The 22,443-nt window shown below is 44.3% G+C and overlaps 1 protein-coding gene across 6 annotated transcripts in view; it reads right to left on the bottom strand.

Moving 5' to 3' along the window:
• Positions 1-1,225: 1,225 nt before the first annotated feature.
• The window catches only part of elavl4 (ELAV like neuron-specific RNA binding protein 4), a 95,495-nt gene continuing 74,277 nt past the window's right edge, over positions 1,226-22,443 (bottom strand). For 4 of the 6 annotated variants that reach the window (XM_085982893.1, XM_085982894.1, XM_085982892.1 and 1 more), the window contains 2 exons: positions 4,824-4,862; positions 1,226-3,713 (listed from right to left, as the gene is read on the bottom strand). In XM_085982893.1, the coding sequence (XP_085839019.1) occupies positions 3,386-3,713; positions 4,824-4,862 (367 nt within the window). In that variant the 3' untranslated portion in view covers positions 1,226-3,385. The remainder of the gene's footprint in view (positions 3,714-4,823; positions 4,863-22,443) is intronic. The other 2 variants (XM_085982896.1, XM_085982897.1) reach the window with 1 other exon arrangement.

Genomic DNA, 22,443 nt, shown 5'->3' on the forward strand with positions numbered 1-22,443 from the left:
GGCTCAAGTAATAATCCACTCTCGAGGTCCTGCTTAATTTACCTTCTAACTCCTTATATTCCCTTAGCAGGACCTTCCCCCTGTTCATTCTATGCTCCAACAATCCTCTGCATAAAGAAACTTCTAACCTCTCTGCTCATTCTTAGTCACAATTTTAAATTGATGATCCCTCATCACTAACTCCTCATCTAGATGAAATAGGCTTTGACTGAATGAATAGAAAAAGACTATCATAATTCTAAAAACCTCTAATAACTACTTTTCTTTGCCCCTCTGCTGCACTGGAAGCAGTCCCAGTATCTCAAGTCGCTCTTTGCCAAATACCTCCTTGGAGGTAGAGGAAATACTTGAGCGAATTGCAGCTCTAAACTGCTTGCAAGAAGCAACAATCAAGGTCTTCAATGTTGCAATAGCACAGTTTCTATCGAGAAAAAAAATGGTTTGTCATCCACGGAGATGATTTTATATGGCCGCTGTCTCAATATTTGATCTTAATGCAACAAATACTTTTTTATTCTCATTTTGGGCTCACTTGCGTAGTACATGGAGTGTACTGTAATGACAAGACTTCGGCCTCAGGAATGTCAGATTTCCTTTAAACTTTTATTTCGGAGTTATCGGCCGGGACACTCCTCTTCAAGGTGGAGTTCGGACAGGGCAGGACTTCCACCCACCCCAACTGCAATCCAATTCCCTGGGTCGGGGGTCCTCGGCAGTGCACGGCTGACTCACGGGGCATTTCTGCTACCAAGAGGGAGCTCACTATCGGCCAAGGGAAATGCCGATGGTGCTGCAATGGGGCCAACGCAGTTAGGACACCGATTGTAACTTTAAGCGACACATGTGGTACCGGCCTTCCGATCAGGAAACATTTTAATACTGCGGGCCGCTGCTAGCTTGGCCAACCCCCCCGATGACCTACCCACGGAGCACTGTCAACATCTCAGCCGGCTGACGTTCCTGAGGCTGAAGAATGCCGAATTGCATCGGCACACTCGTTTGCCGTCGGCCAAATTCAAATAAGGCCGGGGGCTGAAAATTGCAGCCACTTCGTCGTTGCTGGAAGGGCCAGCCAGCCGGCGCGTTCCGCCAGCCAAAAGTCATAGACACTTCCCGGAACGGCCGTCAGCATAACTGTTAATTTGGGTTCAGTTAAAAAGCGTGGTTTCCACAAATCAATTGAAACCATTTGAGAACACAGAAACACGGCGACTAGAACACAATATTCTGCACACTTCAGTTTATTGTTTGACATTAAAAGTACAAATAATTCAACACAACAGTTTTATGAAAAAACATTTACAGCTGTTCTCAGAAATAATCTAAATTAGCTATGCTAACATTAAGTCATTCATAATTATTGAAGTGTATTTTACTGCCTGGTCCTAGAAATATTCCAATTAAACAAACACATTGTAGAGAAACTTTTACATGCCTTCCCCACTAATGCTTAGTAAATGCAGCAAACTCTCCCAGCAATTCAGCTCATTCACAGCAGATGGTAATATAATATAATCCCTGAACATTGCATGAGGGTTCTGTTAAATTTTAGTCTAGCATTTTTAAAGTGATAAGTTATATGATTCATTCTTACACACTTGCTCACTATAAGTCCACCTTCAATGTAAAACTATTTCCTTTACATGCAGTTAGTGGGTTTAGCATGGAAAAATGCACAAAATAAGCACATTAACCATAACAACGGTACTATTAAGACAACTTTATTGAAAAGGTTATTAACAAGACAAAAGCAATAGCAAATTTAACTATCAACTATATTATGCATAGCAAGTAACTTTTCTAGTACCCAGGGAAGAGCATGACCTTCTTACTCTTAAAAAGCACAACATACTAAAGTTATCAGTGCACTGGACTAAGGAGAGCACTCCCTCAGCCATTTTGTTCCCGTAGCTCAATTTTCCTCTCTGCGTAATGGAAAATAAAAGTAATTTGTCCATCCCTAATATGAAGAAAAAATATTCACAACCAACATGACAATATATTAAACAATATTTTGTTATTTCTGCACAAGTAAATATTCAGATACTTAAGTTTCACTTAGTATCACCTGGAACCATTTTGCCATATTAACAAAACAACCAAGTTCTTACAACTTATAAATAAAAACAAATCAATCTTTATATACATAACAAATAGACACAAACCTATGACACATCTTTCCATAGATAAAATAAACAAATAACTAACTAACTAGTTAGCTAAATTCAGTTTGGCAATATGCATCAGATCAGCAATAAAATAAATAAATGATTGAATGAAACAAATGCCAATAATGTGCGGTTTGCCAAAATGGAATATCAAGGGATTAAACGGAATCAAAGTCTTCAACAAATTCAACACAAACAAGTAACATCAGTTCTGATAAAACAAGTAATGTTTATGTTTTTATTTAGAGTTCAAGATATGTAATCTCATTAGCACCTACCTACTGCTTCAACTAAGGAAGTTTTGACATTTATTTTAGGAAAACATTTCAGCAATTTTAATGATATTGCCCGGCTGTTACTGATGACTTAAAAAAACTGTCTAGCAACTAATCTCCTTGCTTTTGGGTTTTGACTGTGGGGAACTGTGTGCCTGGGGAGATCACTCCCTATCATTATGTTATGAAAGATATGAACATCATCTGTTTTTTCCCATCGTTCAGAAAACAATCTACAGCCCAATTTAAAACATACATCTTGATCCTAAAAAGTACCAGTACAGTATGAACGCGACAAAGTTGTCCTTTTCCCCCATATTAGCCAGTCAAAATATTTTTTTCAAATCCAGATCCTGTAAAAATTCTTTTTTTTTATAAAAATAGATCTTTTGAAACCCATTTTCAGCAAAGAGACCATCTCTTTGGCAACATTGTTTAAGTTAAGTCATGTCATCAGGTGTCCCCCTTTTCCCCTTCCCAACCAGGAAATATTTTATGTTTACATGATACAAAGAAAAGGGAATAACTAAAACATCTGCAAAAGCGCTTTAGCAGATCTGTTTCTTTGAACAGAGGGGGGCTGTTTAACTAATCAATTTGGATGTATTCTTTTCGAAAAGTTTTTTGTAAAAATGTCAAATTTTTCTTCATTTTTTTTTAAACGTGAATGGTTGACTTAAAAAGCTCCACCTTCAAAGAAGGTAGAAAAGGTAGCAGGCTGGGTAAAAATTCCTGCACATTTTATCTATGTATATTTTGAACAACAACAGCTATGAAAGAACATTCAATGCATCAAAGTTTTCTAGCATTATAAAATCATTTCCTGCTTCATCACAGGATATCCTATGTTAATACTTAGGCAACACTGGCTTATGAAGTCCATTTTTAGTATAAGCCTTTTAAAGTTCCATTTGCTCTTGAGTGTGACACTATATCTGCACTTCAGGATTTGTGGGTTTTGTTGGTTTTAAATGATACTTGAAGAACTCTATCACCCAAACGGTATCCATTTAGGCTTGCAATTGCCATGGCTGCCTCATCATAGTTTGTCATGGTGACAAACCCAAATCCCTTGCATTTGTTTGTGTTAAAATCACGAATGACCTTGACATTGTTTACGGCTCCAAATGGTCCAAACAGCTGCCAGAGAACACTTTCATCGGAGTCAGGGGAAAGGTTGTAGACGAAGATACACCAGCCTGTTCCAGTGTGTCCTGGAATATTCATTCCAACAAGGCTGGTCATGCCATCAATTGTGATTGGCGAGAATCTGTCAAACAAAGAAAATTGCTACTTTGGATATACATGAGATTAGATCAATCTATAATTGGTAAATTTGGCACTTTGTATATACTTTTAGCATGAGATTAGATCAACCTTTAACAAACTAAAGCTAACATTTAATATAGTAATTATCTTGCTACTAGATTTTTAATTAATATTAACCTATCCTTCAAGGTTTATTATGTTCATATTTTTCTTGCATTTATCTAAACAGTTCAGAATTAGAATTTCATTTTCACACTTTCCTGTTTGAAATATTTTTTCAAGAAAGTCTTTGAAAAGCACCAGTCGTTCTGAGAAAAAAATATTTTAGTTTGTTGGGGCTTCAAACTCAGCTTTTCCGCACACAAGTATTTAACCTTAAAGTTTGTGTGTAATACATATACATTACAGAATTATTGCAAATGTGATAAATACAACAGTTTAAATCTGGTTTAAAATAAGCAATAGTTGATTACTTCTGTTCTAACACCCCTTCCCATTACTTGTAAAAAAAAAGGTCTCAATCTAGCCGTAAAAGTCGCAACACTGTTTGAAGCCCTAGTAAATCACAATGTAACTTAATCTTACTAATAAAACAGAAAATGCTGGGAAAAGAACAGAACTGTAAAAACTCCAAATGTAGTGATAGAGGTGCACACAGCTTTCTTTATTCAACTGAAAAGTTTATGAAAATTCTCTAACATCTCCAATAAGTAATACATTTCATAAGAGATAAATGTATTCAGGGTGTACAAATGGTAGGTTGCTGCATGTTTGCTCCTCATTGACTGCGAGACACTGGGTCACTGCAGTTATCTTTTCCTTTAAGTTTAAGCAGCAGCAGTAGCCAATGTACTTGCTGTCCAGCATTTTTGGTACTATATCATTTGTAGCTGCTGCACCTGAATCAACTAAATAGAACAACCTGCAAATTAAAGAAGTGTGTAAACAAAAGAGTTATGAGTCTTTTTTTTAAAAAAAGAACCAAAGGAACTGAAGTCTGAAACAAAAGTTTGACATGCTGGCGGAAAGAAACTAAAAAAAGTTAGTCAAAATAAATTAGCAACAATCTGTGCCAACATGGGCATCTGGCAGTCTGTGGAGTTCTAATTACCTCTTTACGCCATAGGCCATATTAAGCAAATTGTCCAGCCTGAAAAGAGAAGGAGGTCCTTGGGTTAATGTTTCACAGATGGCAGCTCATTCAATGGAACTCCTGCTAAATGGTCCATTTTGAGCAAGAGAACTGGAACTTCCAAAGCATATAATCTAGTAACCAGTACTCCCTCAGTCAGACTTTCATGTTACTCTAGCTTTTTATTTTTTATAGATTGCATTAATGCCCTGAATACTAAATACGTGTCACTCTACAATAAGACACTGTTGTTTATACAACAAATGTAGATCCAATATTTCACTGATAAATGGCTGGTATAAAGTGACTTTACAACTAGTACTGTATAACTAAAGGGATGATTTTAATCCTGCCTGCCTGGCGAGACCAGTAGGCGGATAGTTCAATTGTGACAAAAGGTTTACTGTTCCTACCCGCCAGGAGTGTTTCTAGCTTCCAGATTGCATCTTTATGATATTTTTGCCTTACTTACCTCAGTAAATTCTATCTACTTATCATGGATGCTATTATTGCCAGTTTCATTTGGATGAAAAGTTGTAAGAGGAACAGCAGTCTCAGCATCCAGCACGAGCAGCAGTGGGGCCTGTTAGAAGACAGCAGCTAAGGAGGGCTGCTTGTAGGAGGCCATACTCAGCACACAGGGTGTACAGGGCAAGTCTAAGTTTCTTGGATTTATCTGGAGCTGTGCATCAGGAGACTGCGCTTCTCCATGCAGGTTGTTGCAGGCCTCCGCAGCCTCCTGCAACAGAAACTGCTGCCTGCTGGACTAAGGGGCCATGCTTTGCCAATGGCTCTCAAAGTCAACACAGCCATTATCTTCTTTGTCATGTCTCTTTCCAGTCTGCGCCAGGGGACACCTCTTGCAGCTCCCGGTCTGCAGTACACAGTTCATTAAGCTGGTCACCAATACCTCAGCAGACAACACAAGTGAGCTTGGGGATCTGTAGCAGTGGCTGGCTTTCCTTGTGTCCAGTGCGTTACTGACTGCATGCATGTTGCAATCATAGCATCAGCCAGCAGCATTCTTGAATAGGAAAGGCAACCGCTCAATTAATGTCCAGCTAGTCTCTGATCATAGAAACAGGTTCATGCAAGATACCCATATGAGGCTGTTACAATGTTTTTATCCCACAACACCCAACCGTCCCAATATTTGATCCTTCCACTAATGTGATGTGATAGCTGCCGGGGGACAAGGGATACCCTCTACAAACATGGCCCATGACACCCCTCCGTTACCTCATCATGCCTGAGCAATAAAGGTTTAATCAAAGTCAGAGGACCAACAGGATGATTACTGAGCACACCATAGGACTACTGAAGCAGAGATTCGGGTATCTGGACAGGTCTGGGGGCTCACTGACAATATGCCCCCACAAAGCGTGTCCCGCATCATAGTGGTATGCTGCATCCTGGTATACATAGAGACCTGCATTTGGAGGAGGCAGAGCAACAGCAGCATTCCTCCTTGGGCGAGGAAGACCAGGTTGAAGGCAAGGAACCAGCAGAAAAGAAGGACCACCTCAACACCTTGCAACAAGAGACGTGAGGGATGAGTTAGTTGCTCAGTGATTCTGGTTTACCCGCTCAATCCCCTGCCATGAAAACTTACACAAAGCCTATCTGCATTAACAGTCATTGTTACATCCTTCACCACTCCCTTAATCCTGCATTAAAGAACTTTGAAATCATTCAGCCAAATTCCACATCAATGACATGCTGACAACGGAGACTCAGAAGCTGCTATAAAATCACACTGCAGACCAAAGTGCTAAATGTGATAAAGGTGATGAATTTAATTCCTAGCACAATAATTCCTTCCATTCATTTCTCTCCTAAATGTCAACCCATGGTGCCTTTCCTATAAGAAAATTTCCTAATTCTGTGGTCTCAGCAAAGCTGCTGTTGCTCATGTGGAAAACCTTGAGATGCTCATGGCTGACGGGTTCTGGGTGTTTGAGCCTTGGAGGGCCCAGCTGCAAACTACTGCACCTCAGCTGCCGGCGGGGCAGTGTGGCCCAGCTGACTTCATTGCATCATGGTGGGTATTGGTTGAGGGGGTGGCGAAGGAGCACAGACTTATCACTTCTACTGATCTGCAGGAGAGCAGATTACAGAAAATAAGTGACAACTTGAAAGCCCCATTCTATTCAGTCCACCCATCTATCCAAGGTGACATCGGTCTCTCCAAGGTGGAGCCTATAGCTTGCATGGCAGATGCTTGAGCTTCCACCAACGCTGCAAAGGCTGGTGACATTGACATCCAGAGCCCGGATGCAGTGTTCCTGGAGGTGACCATTCTCTCCAAGGTAGACTGCAGAATGATAATGCCATGCGAGATGACACCACATAGGCTGAAAGTGGGCTCATCCACACTTCCTGCCATAGTGCTGAAACACCTTGGCAGGTGTTGCAATACCTGGTATAACTGCTTGTGAGAGGCAAGCAGTTTTCTTTTCATGACCGGGCTCTTGAAGTCCTCGGCCGGAATTTTTTGGGGGGGTGAGCGGGGGCCTTTGGAGGCGGGTTTGCTGGGAAATGTTTTTTTTGACAGCGGGTAGGGAACCCGCTGTTGACCCGCCTCCACACTGATCTCCCAGATGTCGGGTCTGTCATTGCAGAACAGACCCGACACCAAGCGGCGGGGGAGGCAATTTACATCATTAGAGAGGTTGTTAAGAGGCAATGAACTAGTATTTTATGCTTACCTTTTGATTTTTAGAGCTCACCAATGGCTTCCCCGCTGCTTGGGGATCACGTCAGGTAAGGAGGTTGGGTGTTGTGTCAGCATGTGATGATTTCTTTACTTGACAGCTGCAAATGGTCTATAAATGCTCCCATTTCATAGGTGTTCACTTTCTAAGGTTAGAAGCTGTTACTTACTCCATTTAGAAGACAGATTGAGCTTTATGCAGCTTGCAAGTGTTTGGAGCTAACTCTCCAGTGTCACCTCATTAGAACAACCTTTCTCACCACTGTCATCTCAACCTCACCTGCCATCTATTCCATCAGCATTGTTGCCCTTGAAAAAAATCTCACCTTGGTCCTCAAAATCCCACCACGATCAGCCCCAATACCAGCAGCACCAGGCACACCAGTAGCACCAACAACACCAAACTATTCCGCAATCAGCTGGTGCTGCACAGGACATCAGCACCAAACAACATTGCTGCCCAGGACACCAGGGATGGCCTCACCATAGCCAGATTTACTTCATTTGATGCTGCACACCCTGGCTGCCACATGATGTGCCAGGTTGGCACCACCCCACACCAACACCATAAAGCATCCCTACAATGCCCAAACCATTCCTTTTACACTCATATGACCATTGCGGGGGGTACCGTTATGTCTCACCATTCAGTGCAACTCACTAAGCCACTTCCAAAGGTGCACACAAATCTGTCCAAGAATGCAAAGTATTGAAAATAAAGATTTCAATGTTTGACAGCACATTAACAGAAACTTCACATGAACATTGACTATCACACAATGTGCTGTTTTTATTTTCTTATGGAATGTGGGCGTTGCTGGCAAGGCCAGCATTTATTGCCCATCCCTAGTTGGCCTTGAAAAGGTGGTGGTGAGCCGCCTTCTTGAACCGCTGCGGCCCGTGTGGTGAAGGTACTCCCACAGTGCTGTTAGGTAGGGAGTTCCAGGATTTTGACCCAGCGATGATGAAGGATCGGCGATATACTTCTAAGTCAGGATAGTGTCTGACTTGGAAGGGAACTTGGAGGTGGTGGTGTTCCCATGTGCCTGCTGCCCTTGTCCTTCTAGGTGGAAGAGGTTGCGGGTTTGGGAGGTGCTGCCGAAGAAGCCTTGGCGAGTTGCTGCCGTGCATCTTGTAGATGGTACACACTGCAACCACGGTATGCCGGTGGTGGAGCGAGTGAATGTTTAAGGTGGTGGATGGGGTGCCAATCAAGCGGGCTGCTTTGTCCTGGATGGTGTCGAGCTTCTTGAGTGTTGTTGGAGCTGTACTCATCTAGGCAAATGGAGAGTATTCCATCACACTCCTTACTTGTGCCTTGTAGATGGTGGAAAGGCTTTGGGGAGTCAGGAGGTGAGACACTCGCCGCAGAATACCTAGCCTCTGACCTGCTCTTGTTGCCACAGTATTTATGTGGCTGGTCCAATTAAGTTTGTGGTTAACGGTGACCCCCAGGATGTTGATAGTGGGGGATTCGGCGATGGTAATGCCATTGAAAGTTAATTGGTATGATTGGACTAGGATGAGGGTGAGTGAGAGGTGTGGCTAGTGAGATGGGGAAGTGCTAATATAAATAGAGAGGGATGGGTGAAGGTGCAAAGTAAGTTGGTGAGAGTAAGGATGTGCAGGAGTAGGGTAGGAAAGTAGAGCGAAGGGGATGTGATGAGTGGTACAGCAGGATGAGGTTGAGTATGGCTTTGCAGTAGTGTTTCGTGATCTACTGAGATCATTGAAAGGTTTGCACCACTGCAGCCTGGTCCTCCTGACGACATCCCTGCTTGTGCCCTCCTGTGCAATGTGCAACCAGGCTGCGTTGATCTCCTGGGGAGGTCTCTTCCACCCATGGAAAGGGAAGAGGACCTCCCTGCGTGCTGTGACTAGTTCCATAAGCATATAGAGGGAGTCATGGGAGAGCCTGGGTGTAGCCGTGCACCTCTGTGCAGTGCTTGTCAGTGTTTGCAGCACCTCTGTGCAGACTTAATAAGCCTAATCCGCGTAAAATTCTTTTCACAGAGCGGGATGAAGCCAGTAGTGGATTTGCACCCCTCCACCGACCCTGGTCGCCCCGGAAGGCAAAATCGTGGCCCTCATCTCTGTCCTGCTAAGCAGAACTGGGAGAGGACCTCACCCTCTGGCGAACTCTCTCTTGGGCTGTCCCTGCTGGCAGTACCAGTTGCTACTTACGAGTGCTGGGTATTTCATCACAGGCAGAGCCCTTTGTCTCACTATCTAACCCATACGGAGTGCCAATATCTGTGCTGGTGCTTGGGAGGGATTGAGCGTATGACAGTTCATCCTCAGGAGGATTGTCTTCCTTCGAGTTGTCTTCTTCTGCAGGAAGTTCTTGCTGCTGAAAAGGACCTAGCGGAAAGAGAAAGGGGACTTGAGTTTGGATGGCACTGTGAGGCTGGACATTAGCAGCTTAAAGTTGTGAAGCTTGCTAAATATTTACTGAGATGAATGAAGGGTAACAAATAATATGCAGATAACCTGCTCAGATAAGCTGCCAGCCTGGCATTCCCCAGTGCCCTGGCCACCAATCTCCAAGGCTTCCTGCACTGTTGGGTGAAGGCAATAATGCTGGGTACTCCTCCTCCAGTCATGCTCTTCTCTTTCACATTATGTGGTGTCTTTTCCTGTAGAAAGAGGGGGTGAGAATTAGTGAACGGCTATTGAAAAGGTAAGTAGGGATGTGTAGGGCTTGATCATATAGTGAATCTGTTGACCTGGATGAAAAGCGGATGGGTATGTGATGAATGTAAAGCCGTGTGTGGAATGTGATACGAGGAAGGAGTTGCTGGTTGTGCAAGTGCTAGGATGTGAGAAGGGATTGCTGTGTGGATGTGGCTGTGAAGAGGTGAGTTTGTTTGGAATGAGAAAGAGGGGTGTTGCAGCCCAATGTGTAACTGTATGCAGGGTAGGGAACTGGTGAGAGTGGTGAGGAGGGGGGTGATAGGAGCGTTGGCAGGTGTTAAGAAAGATGGAAAAATAAAGAGCTGTACTCACGCTTGCTGATCTTTTGAAGTCATTGGATCTCTCCTTACACTGAACCCAAGTCCTAGTGGAGGTGCTGCTGGCACTAAACCTCATAGCTATCTCTGTCCAGGCGTGCTGGGTAGTCTGGAGCACAGTGTCTGCAGGTGCTGGAGACCTCCTACAACAGGACCTACAGGATGGCATCTGAAAGCCTTGGGCAGAACTGTGATTCATTTCTGAAATTCCCCTCTTTACATCTGACATCAGTGAATGCAACCTCACTTTAAGAGGTAAATTCCTGCTTTAAATAGGCCTTGGACGGCCTGCCGGAAATTGCGCTGCAGAGAAGGGCTGGTTGCCTGTTTCCAGATGCAATCAGCCATCAATCATATTAAAATGAGGCACGGGAGTTAAAATGCGCCATGGGAACCTGCCAATGGCCCAGAGTTAAAATCGGGGCTTAAGCATTTTAGCATCTAACGTAATTGTGTAGCATTTGTGATTCACCCCACAAGTAGGATTTTTTAAATCCATTCACAGGATGTGGGCGTTGCTAGCAAGGCCAGCATTTATTGCTCATCCTAATTGCCCTTCAGAAGGTGGTGCTTAGCCACCTTCTTGAACCGCTGCAGTCAGTGTGGTGATGGTACTCCCACAGTGCTGTTAGGTTGGGAGATCCAGGATTTTGACTCAGCGATGATGAAAGAACGGCGATATATTTCTAAGTCAGGATGCTGCATGATTTGGAGGGGAACTTACAGGTGGTGGTGTTCCCATGTGCCTGCTGCCCATGCACTTCCAGGTGGTAGGGTTTGGGAGGTGCTGTTAAAGAAGCCGTCACAAGTTTCTGCAGTGCATCTTGTAGATGGTGCACAGTGCAGCCACGGTACGCTGGTGGTGGAGCGAGTGAATGTTTAAGGTGGTGGATGGGGTGCCAATCAAACGGGCTGCTTTGTCTTGGATGGTGTCGAGCTTCTTCAGTGTTGTTAGAGCTGCACTCATCCAGGCAAGTGGAGAGTATTCCATCACACTCCTTACTTGTGCCTTGTATATGGTGGAAAGGCTATGGGGAGTCAGGAGGTGAGTCACTCGCCACAGAATACCCAGCCTCTGACCTGCTCTTGTAGCCACAGTATTTATGTGGCTGGTCCAGTTAAGTTTCTGGTCAATGGTGACCCCCAGGATGTTGATGGTGGGGGTTTTGATGATGGTAATGTTGTTGAATGTCAAGGGGAGGTGGCTAGACTCTCGCTTGTTGGAAATGTTGTTGCCTGCCACTTTTGTGGCACGAATGTTACTTGCCACTTTTCAGCCCAAGCCTGAATGTTGTCCAGGTCTTGCTGCATGCGGGCACGGACTGCTTCATTATCTGAGGAGTTGCGAATGGAACTGAACACTGCAATCATCAGCGAACATCCCCACTTCTGACATTATTAAATGAAGGTCACTGATGAGCAGCTGAAGATGTTTGGGCCTCGGATACTGCCCTGAGGAACTCCTGCAGCGATGTCCTGGGGCTGAGATGATTGGCCTCTAACGACCACAACCCTCTTCCTTTGTGCTAGGTATGACTCCAGCCAGTGGAGAGTTTCCCCCTGATTCCCATGGACTTTAATTTTACTAGGGCTCCTTGATGTCACACTCGGTCAAATGCTGCCTTGATGTCAAGGGCAGTCACTCTAACCTCTGGAATTCAGCTCTTTTATCCATGTTTGGACCGAGGCTGCAGTGAGGTCTGGAGCCGAGTGGTCCTGGCGGAACCCAAACTGAGTATCGGTGAGCAGGTTATTGGTGACTAAATGCCGTTTGCTAGCACGGTCAATGACCCCTTCCATCACTTTGCTTTTGATTGAGAGTAGATTGGTGGTGCGGTAACTGGCCGGATTGGATTTGTCCTGTTTTTTGTGGACAGGACATACCTGGGCAATTTTCCACTTTGTCAGGTAGATGCCAGTGTTGTAGCTGTATTGGAACAGCTTGGGAAGAGGCACAGCTTGTTCTGGAGCACGTCTTCAGCACTACAGCTGGGATGTTGTCGGGGCCCATAGCCTTTGCTGTATCCAGTGCACTCAGCCGTTTCTTGGTATCATGTGGAGTGAATCTAATTGGCTGAAGACTGGCTTCTGTGATGGTGGGGACCTCAGGAGGAGGCCGATATGGATTATCCACTCGGCACTTCTGGCTGAAGATGGTTGCAACTGCATCAGCCTTGTCTTTTGCACTTGCGTGCTGGGCTCCACCATCATTGAGGATGGGGATGTTCATGGAGCTCCCTCCTCCCGTTAGTTGTTTAACTGTCCACCACCATTCATGACTGGATGTGACAGGACTGCAGAGCATTGATCTGATCCGTTGGTTCTGAGATCGCTTAGCTCGGTCTATAGCATGCTGCTTCCTCTTTTTAGCATGCATGAAGTTGCAGATTCCACAGGTTGGCACCTCATTTTTAGATACGCCTGGTGCTGCTCCTGGCATGCTCTTTTGCACTCCTCATTGAAACAGGATTCATCCCCTGGCTTGATGGTAATGGTAGAGGGAGGTATATGCTGGGCCATGAGGTTACAGAATGTAGTGGAATATAATTGTGCTGCTGCTGATGGTCCACAGCGCCTCATGGATGCCCAGTTTTGAGCTGCTAGACCGGTTCTGAATCTATCCCATTTAGCACGTTGGTAGTGCCACACAATGGAGGGTGTCCTCAGTGTGGAGACAGGACTTAGTCTCCACAAGGACTGTACGTTGGTCACTGCCACCAATGCTGTCTCTTGGACAGATGAGTCAGAAGGTTGTGGGTTTAAGTCCCACTCCACTTGAGCACAAAAGTCTAGGCTGACACTCCAGTGCAGTACTGAGGTGTCGTCTTTCGGATGAGACATTAAACCGAGGCCCCGTCTGCTCTCTCAGGTGGACGTAAAAGATTCTATGGCATTATTTAGAAGAGGAGTAGGGGAATTTATCCCCAGTGCCCTGTCCAATATTTATCCCACAACAAAAACAGATTATCTGGTCATTATCACATTGCTGTTTGTGGGAGCTCTCTGAGAGCAAATTGGCTGCTGCGTTTCCTACATTACAACAGTGACTACACTTCAAAAGTACTTTTTAGCTATAAAGCGCTTTGGGACGACTGGTGATTGTGGAAGGTGCTATATAAATACAAGTCTTTCTTTCATCTGCGACAGGTAGATTGGCAAGAACGAGTTCAAGTAGGTTTTTCCCTTGTCTTAGATTGCTCACCATCTGCCACAAGCCCAGTCTGGCAGCTGTGTCCTTTAGGACTCGGCCAGCAGTAGTGCTACCGAGCCACTCTTGGTGATGGTCGCTGAAGTCCCACTCTCAGAGTACATTCTGTGCCCTTGCTACCCTCAGTGCTTCTACCAGGTGGTGTTCAACATGGAGGAGTACTGATCTATAAGAACATAAAAACATAAGAAATAGGAGCAGGAATAGGCCATTTGGCCTCTCGAGCCTGCTCCGCCGTTCAATAAGATCATGGCTGATCTGGTCTTGGCGTCAACTCCACTTTCCTACCCGCGCCCCATAACCTTCGACTCCATTATCGTTCAAAAATCTGCCTATCTCCACCTTAAATATATTCAATGACACAGCCTCCGCAGCTCTCTGGGGTAGAGAATTCCAAAGATTCACGACCCTCAGAGAGAAGAAATTCCTCCTCATCTCTGTTTTAAATGGGCGACCCCTTATTCTGAAACTATGCCCCCTAGTTCTAGATTCCCCCACGAGGGGAAACATCCTCTTTGCATCTACCCTGTCAAGCCCCCTCAGAATCTTATACGTTTCAGTAAGATCACCCCTCATTCTTCTAAACTCCAATGAGTATAGGCCCAACCTGCTCAACCTTTCTTCATAAGACAACCCCTTCATCTCGGGAATTAACCTAGTGAACCTTCTCTGAACTGCCTCCAATGCAAGTTTATCCCTCCTTAAATAAGGAGACCAAAACTGTAAGCAGTACTCCAGGTGTGGTCTCACCAACGCCCTGTACAGTTGTAGCAAGACTTCCCTACCTTTATACTCCATCCCCCTTGCAATAAAGGCCAACATTCCATTTGCCTTCCTAATTACTTGCTGTACCTGCTTGCTAACTTTATGTGTTTCACGTACAAGGACCCTCAGATCTCTCTGTACCACAGCATTTTGTGGTCTCCCTCCATTTAAATAAAAATAATTTGCTTTTTTATTTTTCCTACCAAAGTGGATAACCTCACATTTTCCCACATTATACTCTATCTGCCAAACTTTTGCCCACTCACTTAACCTATCTGTATCCCTTTGCAGATTCTTTGTGTCCTCTTCACAACTTGCAACCCACCTATTTTTGTATCATCACCAAATTTGGCTACATTACACTCAGTCCCTTCATCCAAGTCATTAATATAGATTGTAAACAGCTGAGGCCCCAGCACTGATCCCTGTGGCACCCCACTAGTTACAGTTTGCCAACCTGAAAATTACCCATTTATCCTGACTCTGTTTCCTGTTGGTTAGCCAATCCTCTATCCATGCCCATATTACCCCCAACCCCATGAGCTCTTATCTTGTGCAGTAACCTTTTATGTGGCACCTTATTGAATGCCTTCTGGAAATCCAAATACAGAACATCTACTGGTTCCCTTTATCCACCCTGCTCGTTATATCGTCAAAGAACTCTAGCAAATTTTTCAAACATGATTTCCCTTTCATAAAACCATACTGATTCTGCTTGACTGTATTATGATTTTCTAAATGTTCTGCTACTACTTCCTTAATGATGAACTCCAGCATTTTCCCAATGACAGATGTTAGGCTAACTGGCCTATAGTTTCCTGCTTTCTGTCTCCCTCCTTTCTTGAATAGGGGTGTTACATTTGTGGTTTTCCAATCTGCTGGGACCTCGCCAGAATCCAGGGAATTTTGGTAGATTACAACCAATGCATCCACTATCTCTGCAGCAACTTCTTTTAAGATCTTAGGATGCAGGCCATCAGGTCCAGGGGACTTGTCCACTTTTAGTCAACCATGTCAACCTTCCAAGGCTTCTTCGGCAGCACCTCCCAAAGCCGCGACCTCTTCCACCTAGAAGGACAAGGGCAGCAGGGGCATGGGAACACCACCACCTCCAAGTTCCCCGCCAAGTCACACACCATCCTGACTTAGAAGTATATCGCCGATCCTTCATCGTCGCTGGGTCAAAATCCTGGAACTCCCTACCTAACAGCACTGTGGGAATACCGCAGTCCAAGGCGGCGGCTCACCGCCACCTTCTCAAGGGCAATTAGGGATGGGCAATAAATGCTGGCCTTGCCAGTGACGCCCACATCCCATAAACGAATAAAAAAAAAATCCCAAAAGTTTGCCTAGTACTTTTTCTCCAGTGATGGTGATTGTTTTAAGTTCTCCCCTCCCTATAGCCCCTTGATTATCTATTATTACTGGGATGCTTTTAGTGTCTTCTACCGTGAAGACCGATACAAAATATTTGTTCAAAGTCTCTGCCATTTCCGTTTCCCATTATTAATTCCCCAGTCTCATCCTCTAAGGGACCAACGTTTACTTTAGTTACTCTCTTCCTTTTTATATACCTGTAGAAACTCTTACTGTCTGTTTTTATATTTCTTGCTAGTTTACTCTCATAATCTATCTTCTCTCTCTTTATTATTTTTTTAGTCATCCTTTGCTGGTTTATAAAATTTTCCCAATCCTCTGGCCTAACACTAATCTTCGCATCATTGTATGTCTTGGTTTTCAATTTGATACCATCCTTAACTTCCTTAGTTAGCCACGGATGGTTCATTCTTCTCTTAGAGTCTTTCTTTCTCACTGGAATATATTTTTGCTGAGAGTTATGAAATATCTCCTGAAATGTCTGTCACTGCTTATCTACCGTCTTACCCTTTAATCTATTTTCCCAGTCCACTTTAGCCAACTTTGTCTTCATACCTTTGTAATTGCCTTTATTTAAGTTCAGGACACTAGTTTGAGATCCAAGTTTCTCACCCTCAAAATGAATTTGAAATTCTAACATGCTATGATCACTCTTCCCTAGAATCATTAATTAATTATATCTCATTACACATTACCAGATCTGAAATAGCCTGCTCCCTGGTTCAATGTATTGTTCTAAGAAACAATTCCAAATACACTCTATGAACTCTTCCTCAAGGCTACCTTTGCCAATTTGATTTGTCCAATCTATATCAGCTGAGGGAGGGTGGGAGGTGGTAATCAGCAGGAGATTTCCTTGCCCATGTTTGACCTGATGCCAAGAGACTTCATGGGATCCGGAGTCAATATTGAGGACTCCCTCTCGACTGTATACCACTATGCCACCTCTGGTTGGTCTGTCCTGCTGGTGGCACAGGACATACCAAGGGATGGTGATGGAGGAGTCTGGGACATTGGCTGAAAGGTATGATTCTGTGAGTATCTGTGGCACAGCTCGCCCAATTTTGGCACAAGTCCCCAGATGTTAATGAGGACTTTGCAGGGTCGACTGGGCTGGGTGTGCTTTTACTGTGTCTGAATCTGGTACCTAGGTCGATGCCGGGTGGTCTGTCCGGTTTTATTGTTGCTATTATTTTCTGTAGCGATTTGCTACAACTGAGTGGCTTGCTAGGCCATTTCAGAGGGCAGTTAAGAGTCAACCACATTGCTGTTGGTCTGGAGTCACAGATAGGCCAGACTGGGTAAAGATGGCAGATTTCCTTCCCTAAAGAACATTAGTGAACCAGATGGGTTTTTATGACAATCCGCTAGTGTCATTACTGGTCACCATCACTGATACTAACTTTTATTCCAGATTTATTTAATTAACTAAATTTAAATTCCCCAGCTGCTGTGGTGGGATTTGAACTCACGTCTCCGGATAACCACTATGCTACCGTACCCCAGTAATATAATAACTAGGAATAGACCCTAAAGTTAGTCATAAACAGGTTTTCAGGTGCAGCTTAATTATTACGGCTACAGTGTATTTTTGATATTGAAATATTTTATAATACAAGGCCTTGAATCTAAGGAAACCCTCAATTTTTCACCACTGGTTTTGTCTATTGCAAATTTTATGCAATCTCCTTGAAATATGAAAATATGGACAAGATAGTACCATGATAATAAAATTGTTCTCATTGACATCATTAGAGACAGTCTTTAATCAATGCATCAATATACATCATAATTAAAACAGTTAAACTTATTTTTAAATTATTTAATGTGCTATAGGCAGAATAAATAAGAGCTGTAGGATATGAACTTTATCCCACGTGAACCATTGACCATAGCTCACTCTTGGATTTCTTGCTTTTGAGTTGTCAGATCGATTATTTGTGCGATATAAACTGTAACCTAGGGTTTTCAACAACAATAGCTTAAATTTATACATTCCTGTTAATGTAGAAAATCATCCCAAGGCGTTTCGCAGAGCAGTAATCAGACAAAAATGAATGCTGAGCCAAAGAAGGAAATACTAGGATGGGGGGAATAAAAGCTTGGTCAAAGTGGTGGGTTCAGGGAAGGAATTCCAGATTGCGGGGTCTCGACGGCTGAAGGTATGGATGCGATTGGAGAGAGGGGGCACAAAAGGTCAGATTTAGAGGAACAGAGAGCTTGGGGAAGTGTTGGGTTGTAGGGGTGGAGGTTACAGATATGGAGGGGATAGGCCATGAAGGTATTTAAATAAGAAAATGAGAATTTTTAGTTGAAGGTGTTGGGAAGACTGGGAACAATGTAGGTCAGCAAGGACAGGGATGATGAGTGAGTGGGACTTTGTGTGGAATAGAATACAGGTAGCAGAGTTTAGGACAAATTGAAATTTATGGAGTGTGGAGGATGGGAGTCCAAACAGGAGAGCACTAGAATAATTGAGTCAATGAGGGTTTCAGTGGCAGTTGGGCTGAGGCAGAGGCTGGTGATGTTGCAGAGGTGGAAGTCGGCAGTCTTTTATGATGGAGAGTATATGGGGTCTGAAGCTCAACTCGTGGTCAAACAGGACGTCGAGGTTACAAACAGTCTTGTTCAGCCTGAGACAATGGTCGGGAAGGGCGATAAAATTGGTGATGAATATACGGATTTTGTAGCAGAGCCGAAGATGATGGTTTCAATCTTCCCAGTGTTTAACTGGAGGAAATTCTATACATTACTGGAAATCGGACAAGTTGTCTGACAACACAGAGGCAGTGGAGGGCGTCAACAAAACTGGCATTGTCAGCGTATATGTACAACCTGACCACACGTCTGAAGACGATGTCACCAAGGGACTGCATGTTGATGAGGAAGGGGAGAGGCCCAAGGACAGATCCTTGCGGGATTCTGAAGATAGTGGTGCGGTGGCGGGAAGAGGAGCCATTGCTGAAGATGGTCTGGCTATAATCGAATAGGTAACAGTGGAACCAAGAAAAGGCAATCCTACTGAGCTGAACAATGACGGGGGGGGGGGGGAAAGAGGGATTGGAGGAGGATGGTGTGGTCGACTATGTCAAAGATTATAGAAAGGTTGAGGACAACAAGGAGAGTCATAATCACAGAGGATGTCATTTGTGAATTTAGTTACAGCCGTGTCAGCACTGTGGCAGGGGCGGAAACCTGATTGGAGAGATTCAAACTGGGGAGTTGCAGGAAAAAAAAGTGCACGGATTTAGGAGGTGACAAGAACTTTACAGAGGAAAGGGAGGTTGGAGATGGGGCGGTAGTTTGCAAGGAGAGGGATCAAGAGTGGGTTCTTTGAGGAAGAGGTGATGACAGGTATTTTGAAAGGGTGGAGGACATTATCTGAGGAGAAGGAACCATTTATAATGTCAAGTTAGCATGGAGGCTAAAAAGGGAGGTTGGGTGCAGGAATGAGGTCATGGGAAGCAGGAGGTGAGTCTCAAGGACAAGGTGAGCTCAGGGAGACAGGAGAGAAACTGGAGAAAGATGCGAGTTCAGGGCTAGGGCGTGGGGAATCAGCAGAGGCAGTGGAATGACTGGCCTCAATGTTAATGATAAAGAAGTCCACACGCTCCTCATACTTGTTGCTGGAGGGGAGGGTGGAAGGGGCAGGGAGAGAGGTTTAAGGAGATGGTTGGTAGTGCAGAAAAGTAGCCAGGGGCTATCTTTGCCCCCCAGGATGATCCTGGACTAGTGTGAGTTTTTGGCAGAGGGCGTGAGGCTTGATGGTCCAGCCAGATCAGGTGATGGATGGCTAACTCAGTTACATAAGAACATAAGAAATAGGAGCAGGAGTAGGCCATATGGCCCATCGAGCCTGCTCAGCCATTCAATAAGATCATGGCTAATTTGCGACCTCAACTCCACTTTCCCGCCCAATCCTCAGATCCCTCAATTCCCCTAGAGTCCAAAAATCTATCTATCTCAACCCTGAAAATACTCAATGACTGAGCATCCACAGCCCTTTGGGGTAGAGGATTCCAGTGATTCACAACCCTCTGAGTGAAGAAATTCCTTCTCATTTCAGTGTTAAAAGGTCGACCCTTAGCCGGAGACTATTACCCCAGTACTAGACTCTCCAGCCAGGGGAAACGATCTCTCAGCATCTACCCTGTCAATTCCCCTCAGAATCTTATATGTTTCAATGAGATAACTTTTCATTCTTCTAAACTCCTGAGAGTATAGGCTCAATCTACTCAATCTCTCCTCGTAGGACAACCCTCTCATCCCAGGAATCAATCTAATGAGCCTTCGTTGCACTGCCTTTAAGGCAAGTATAGTCTTCCTTAGATAACGAGACCAAATCTATGCACAGTACCCCAGGTGTGGTTGCCCCAAAGCCCTGTACAAATGTAGTAAGACTTCCTTACTCTTGTACTCCAACCCCCTTGCAATAAAGGTCAGCATGCCATTTGCTTTCCTAATTTCTTGCTGTACCTGCATGCTCATGCTCTGTGTTTCTTGTACTAGGACACTTAAATCTCTCTGAACACGAACAATTAAGTAGTTTGTGTGGTAAACCACTGTTTGTATTCCTGTTTGTATTCCACTGTGTACATGCCTGGACATGCCTCGGCTGACTCCTCCCACAGGTCCTAGTATAAAGGTGACTGCTCCCCAGCCCTGTATCCTGGACCGGTCGACCACTCGAGGCAGACCTTCATTCTGTTGTTAATAAAAGCCTTTAGTTACTCTTCTAACTCTCAGTCTTTTATGAGTAATTGATAGCGCTTCAGTTTGTCACCATTTAAAAAATATTCTTTTTTCCTATTCTTCCTACGATAGTGAATAACCTCACATTTCCCCACATTAAAGTCCATCTGCCACCTTATTGCCCACTCACTTGACCTGTCTATATCCCTTTGGAGCCTCTTTGTGTCCTCCTCACAGCTTCCTTTCCCATCTAGTTTTGTATCGTCAGCAAACTTGGATACATTACACTCGGTCCCTTCATCGAAGTCCTTAATATAGATTGTAAATAGCTGAGGCCTAAGCACTGATCTTTGCGGCACCTCACTAGTTACAGCCAGTCAACCTGAAAATGACCCATTTATTGCTACTCTCTGTTTTCTGTCCGTTAACCAATCCTCTAGCTATGCTAATATATTACCCCCAACCCCATGAGCCCTTATCTTGCGTGACAGACTTTTAAGTGGAACTTTATCGAATGCCTTTTGGAAATCCAAATATACTACATCCACTGACTCCCCTTTATCTACCCTGCTAGTTACATCCTCAATAAACTCTACTAAATTTATCAAACACAATTTTCTTTTTCATAAAATCATGTTGACTCTGCCTAATCATATTATGATTTTCTAAGTGCCCTGTTACCTGTTAATAATGGATTCCAGCATTTTCCTGACAACTGATGTCAGGCTAACTGGCCTGTAGTTCCCCCTTTTCTCTTTCCGTCCTTTCTTGAATAGCAGGGTTACATTTGCTACCTTCCAATCCGCTGGGACAGTTCCAGAATCTGGGGATATATCTCTGCAGCCATCTCTTTTAGAACCTCAGGATGTAGGCCATCAGGTCCAGGGGATTTGTCGGCTTTTAGTCCCATTAGTTTCTCAAGTACGAGTTGCGCTCTTCTGCACCCATTGGACCGGAGGGAGCAAAGGTGGGGTCTATACCAGGGAGAGTTTTGCTGGGGATAAGTGTATCAATGGTGGAGGTTATGGAGTGGGTGAGCAGATCGATGGCTGCAGATGTATCATGGCGAATGGAAGGTCAAAGGCTGGGCAGCTGGGATACAGATCGAAATTAGGTTGGAAGGGAGTAAGGTTATGTGGGTGGTGAAAGATACAGGAAATGGTTGCAACTGGCCTTGTCTGTGATAGAGACCAGGGGTGTAGAGAGGACACAGGAAATAGAAAGGTCAAGGGAATGGCTGTATGGGTAAGAAAGTTTATATGGAGGGACAGGTTTCAGTATGTATTTTTTATTTTTGCTCTAAGGGATAAAGTTACAGTGCTTATTTATTCCTTACAAAAATTGTGGGGCCAAAATTCTACCAACCTTCTGTTGCATCCTTGTGGCAACATCAGTGGGAATAATGCAGAAAGGGTGGAAAACGGCCGGAACCAGGATGCACTCCCAATATGTGTGGGGCTTTGTAAAGGGCAGAATCTCCATCTGCCCTATACAACAGCACTGGAAGTTCCTGTATCCTTGATCTCACAGAGATTCGGTGTAACTCTTCAAGATTTCAACTGGAAACACCATGGAGATCCAGGCCAGGAAAGTGGCCTGGACCCCTGAAGACTATAGTAGGTTGATTATTTTTGGGTTAACAAGGCCCCCTTACAAATGGAGCCACTTGGGGCTTATCTCGAGTTGTTCCAGTCCCTGATGCCATTTCCCTACCTCCCAAACCAAGACTTAGCAGTAGAGGCTGGATCTTCTAGCAGCTTAGGGCCAGCAGACACCCAAGAGGTGCTTATAGTGGCACTGTGCTGGTCCCATGCTAATAAGGTGCCCTTTTTC

This window comes from Somniosus microcephalus, chromosome 3 (assembly GCF_052327205.1).
Source record: "Somniosus microcephalus isolate GS21.2 chromosome 3, FLI_Smic_1.0, whole genome shotgun sequence".
Lineage (NCBI taxonomy): Eukaryota > Metazoa > Chordata > Chondrichthyes > Squaliformes > Somniosidae > Somniosus > Somniosus microcephalus.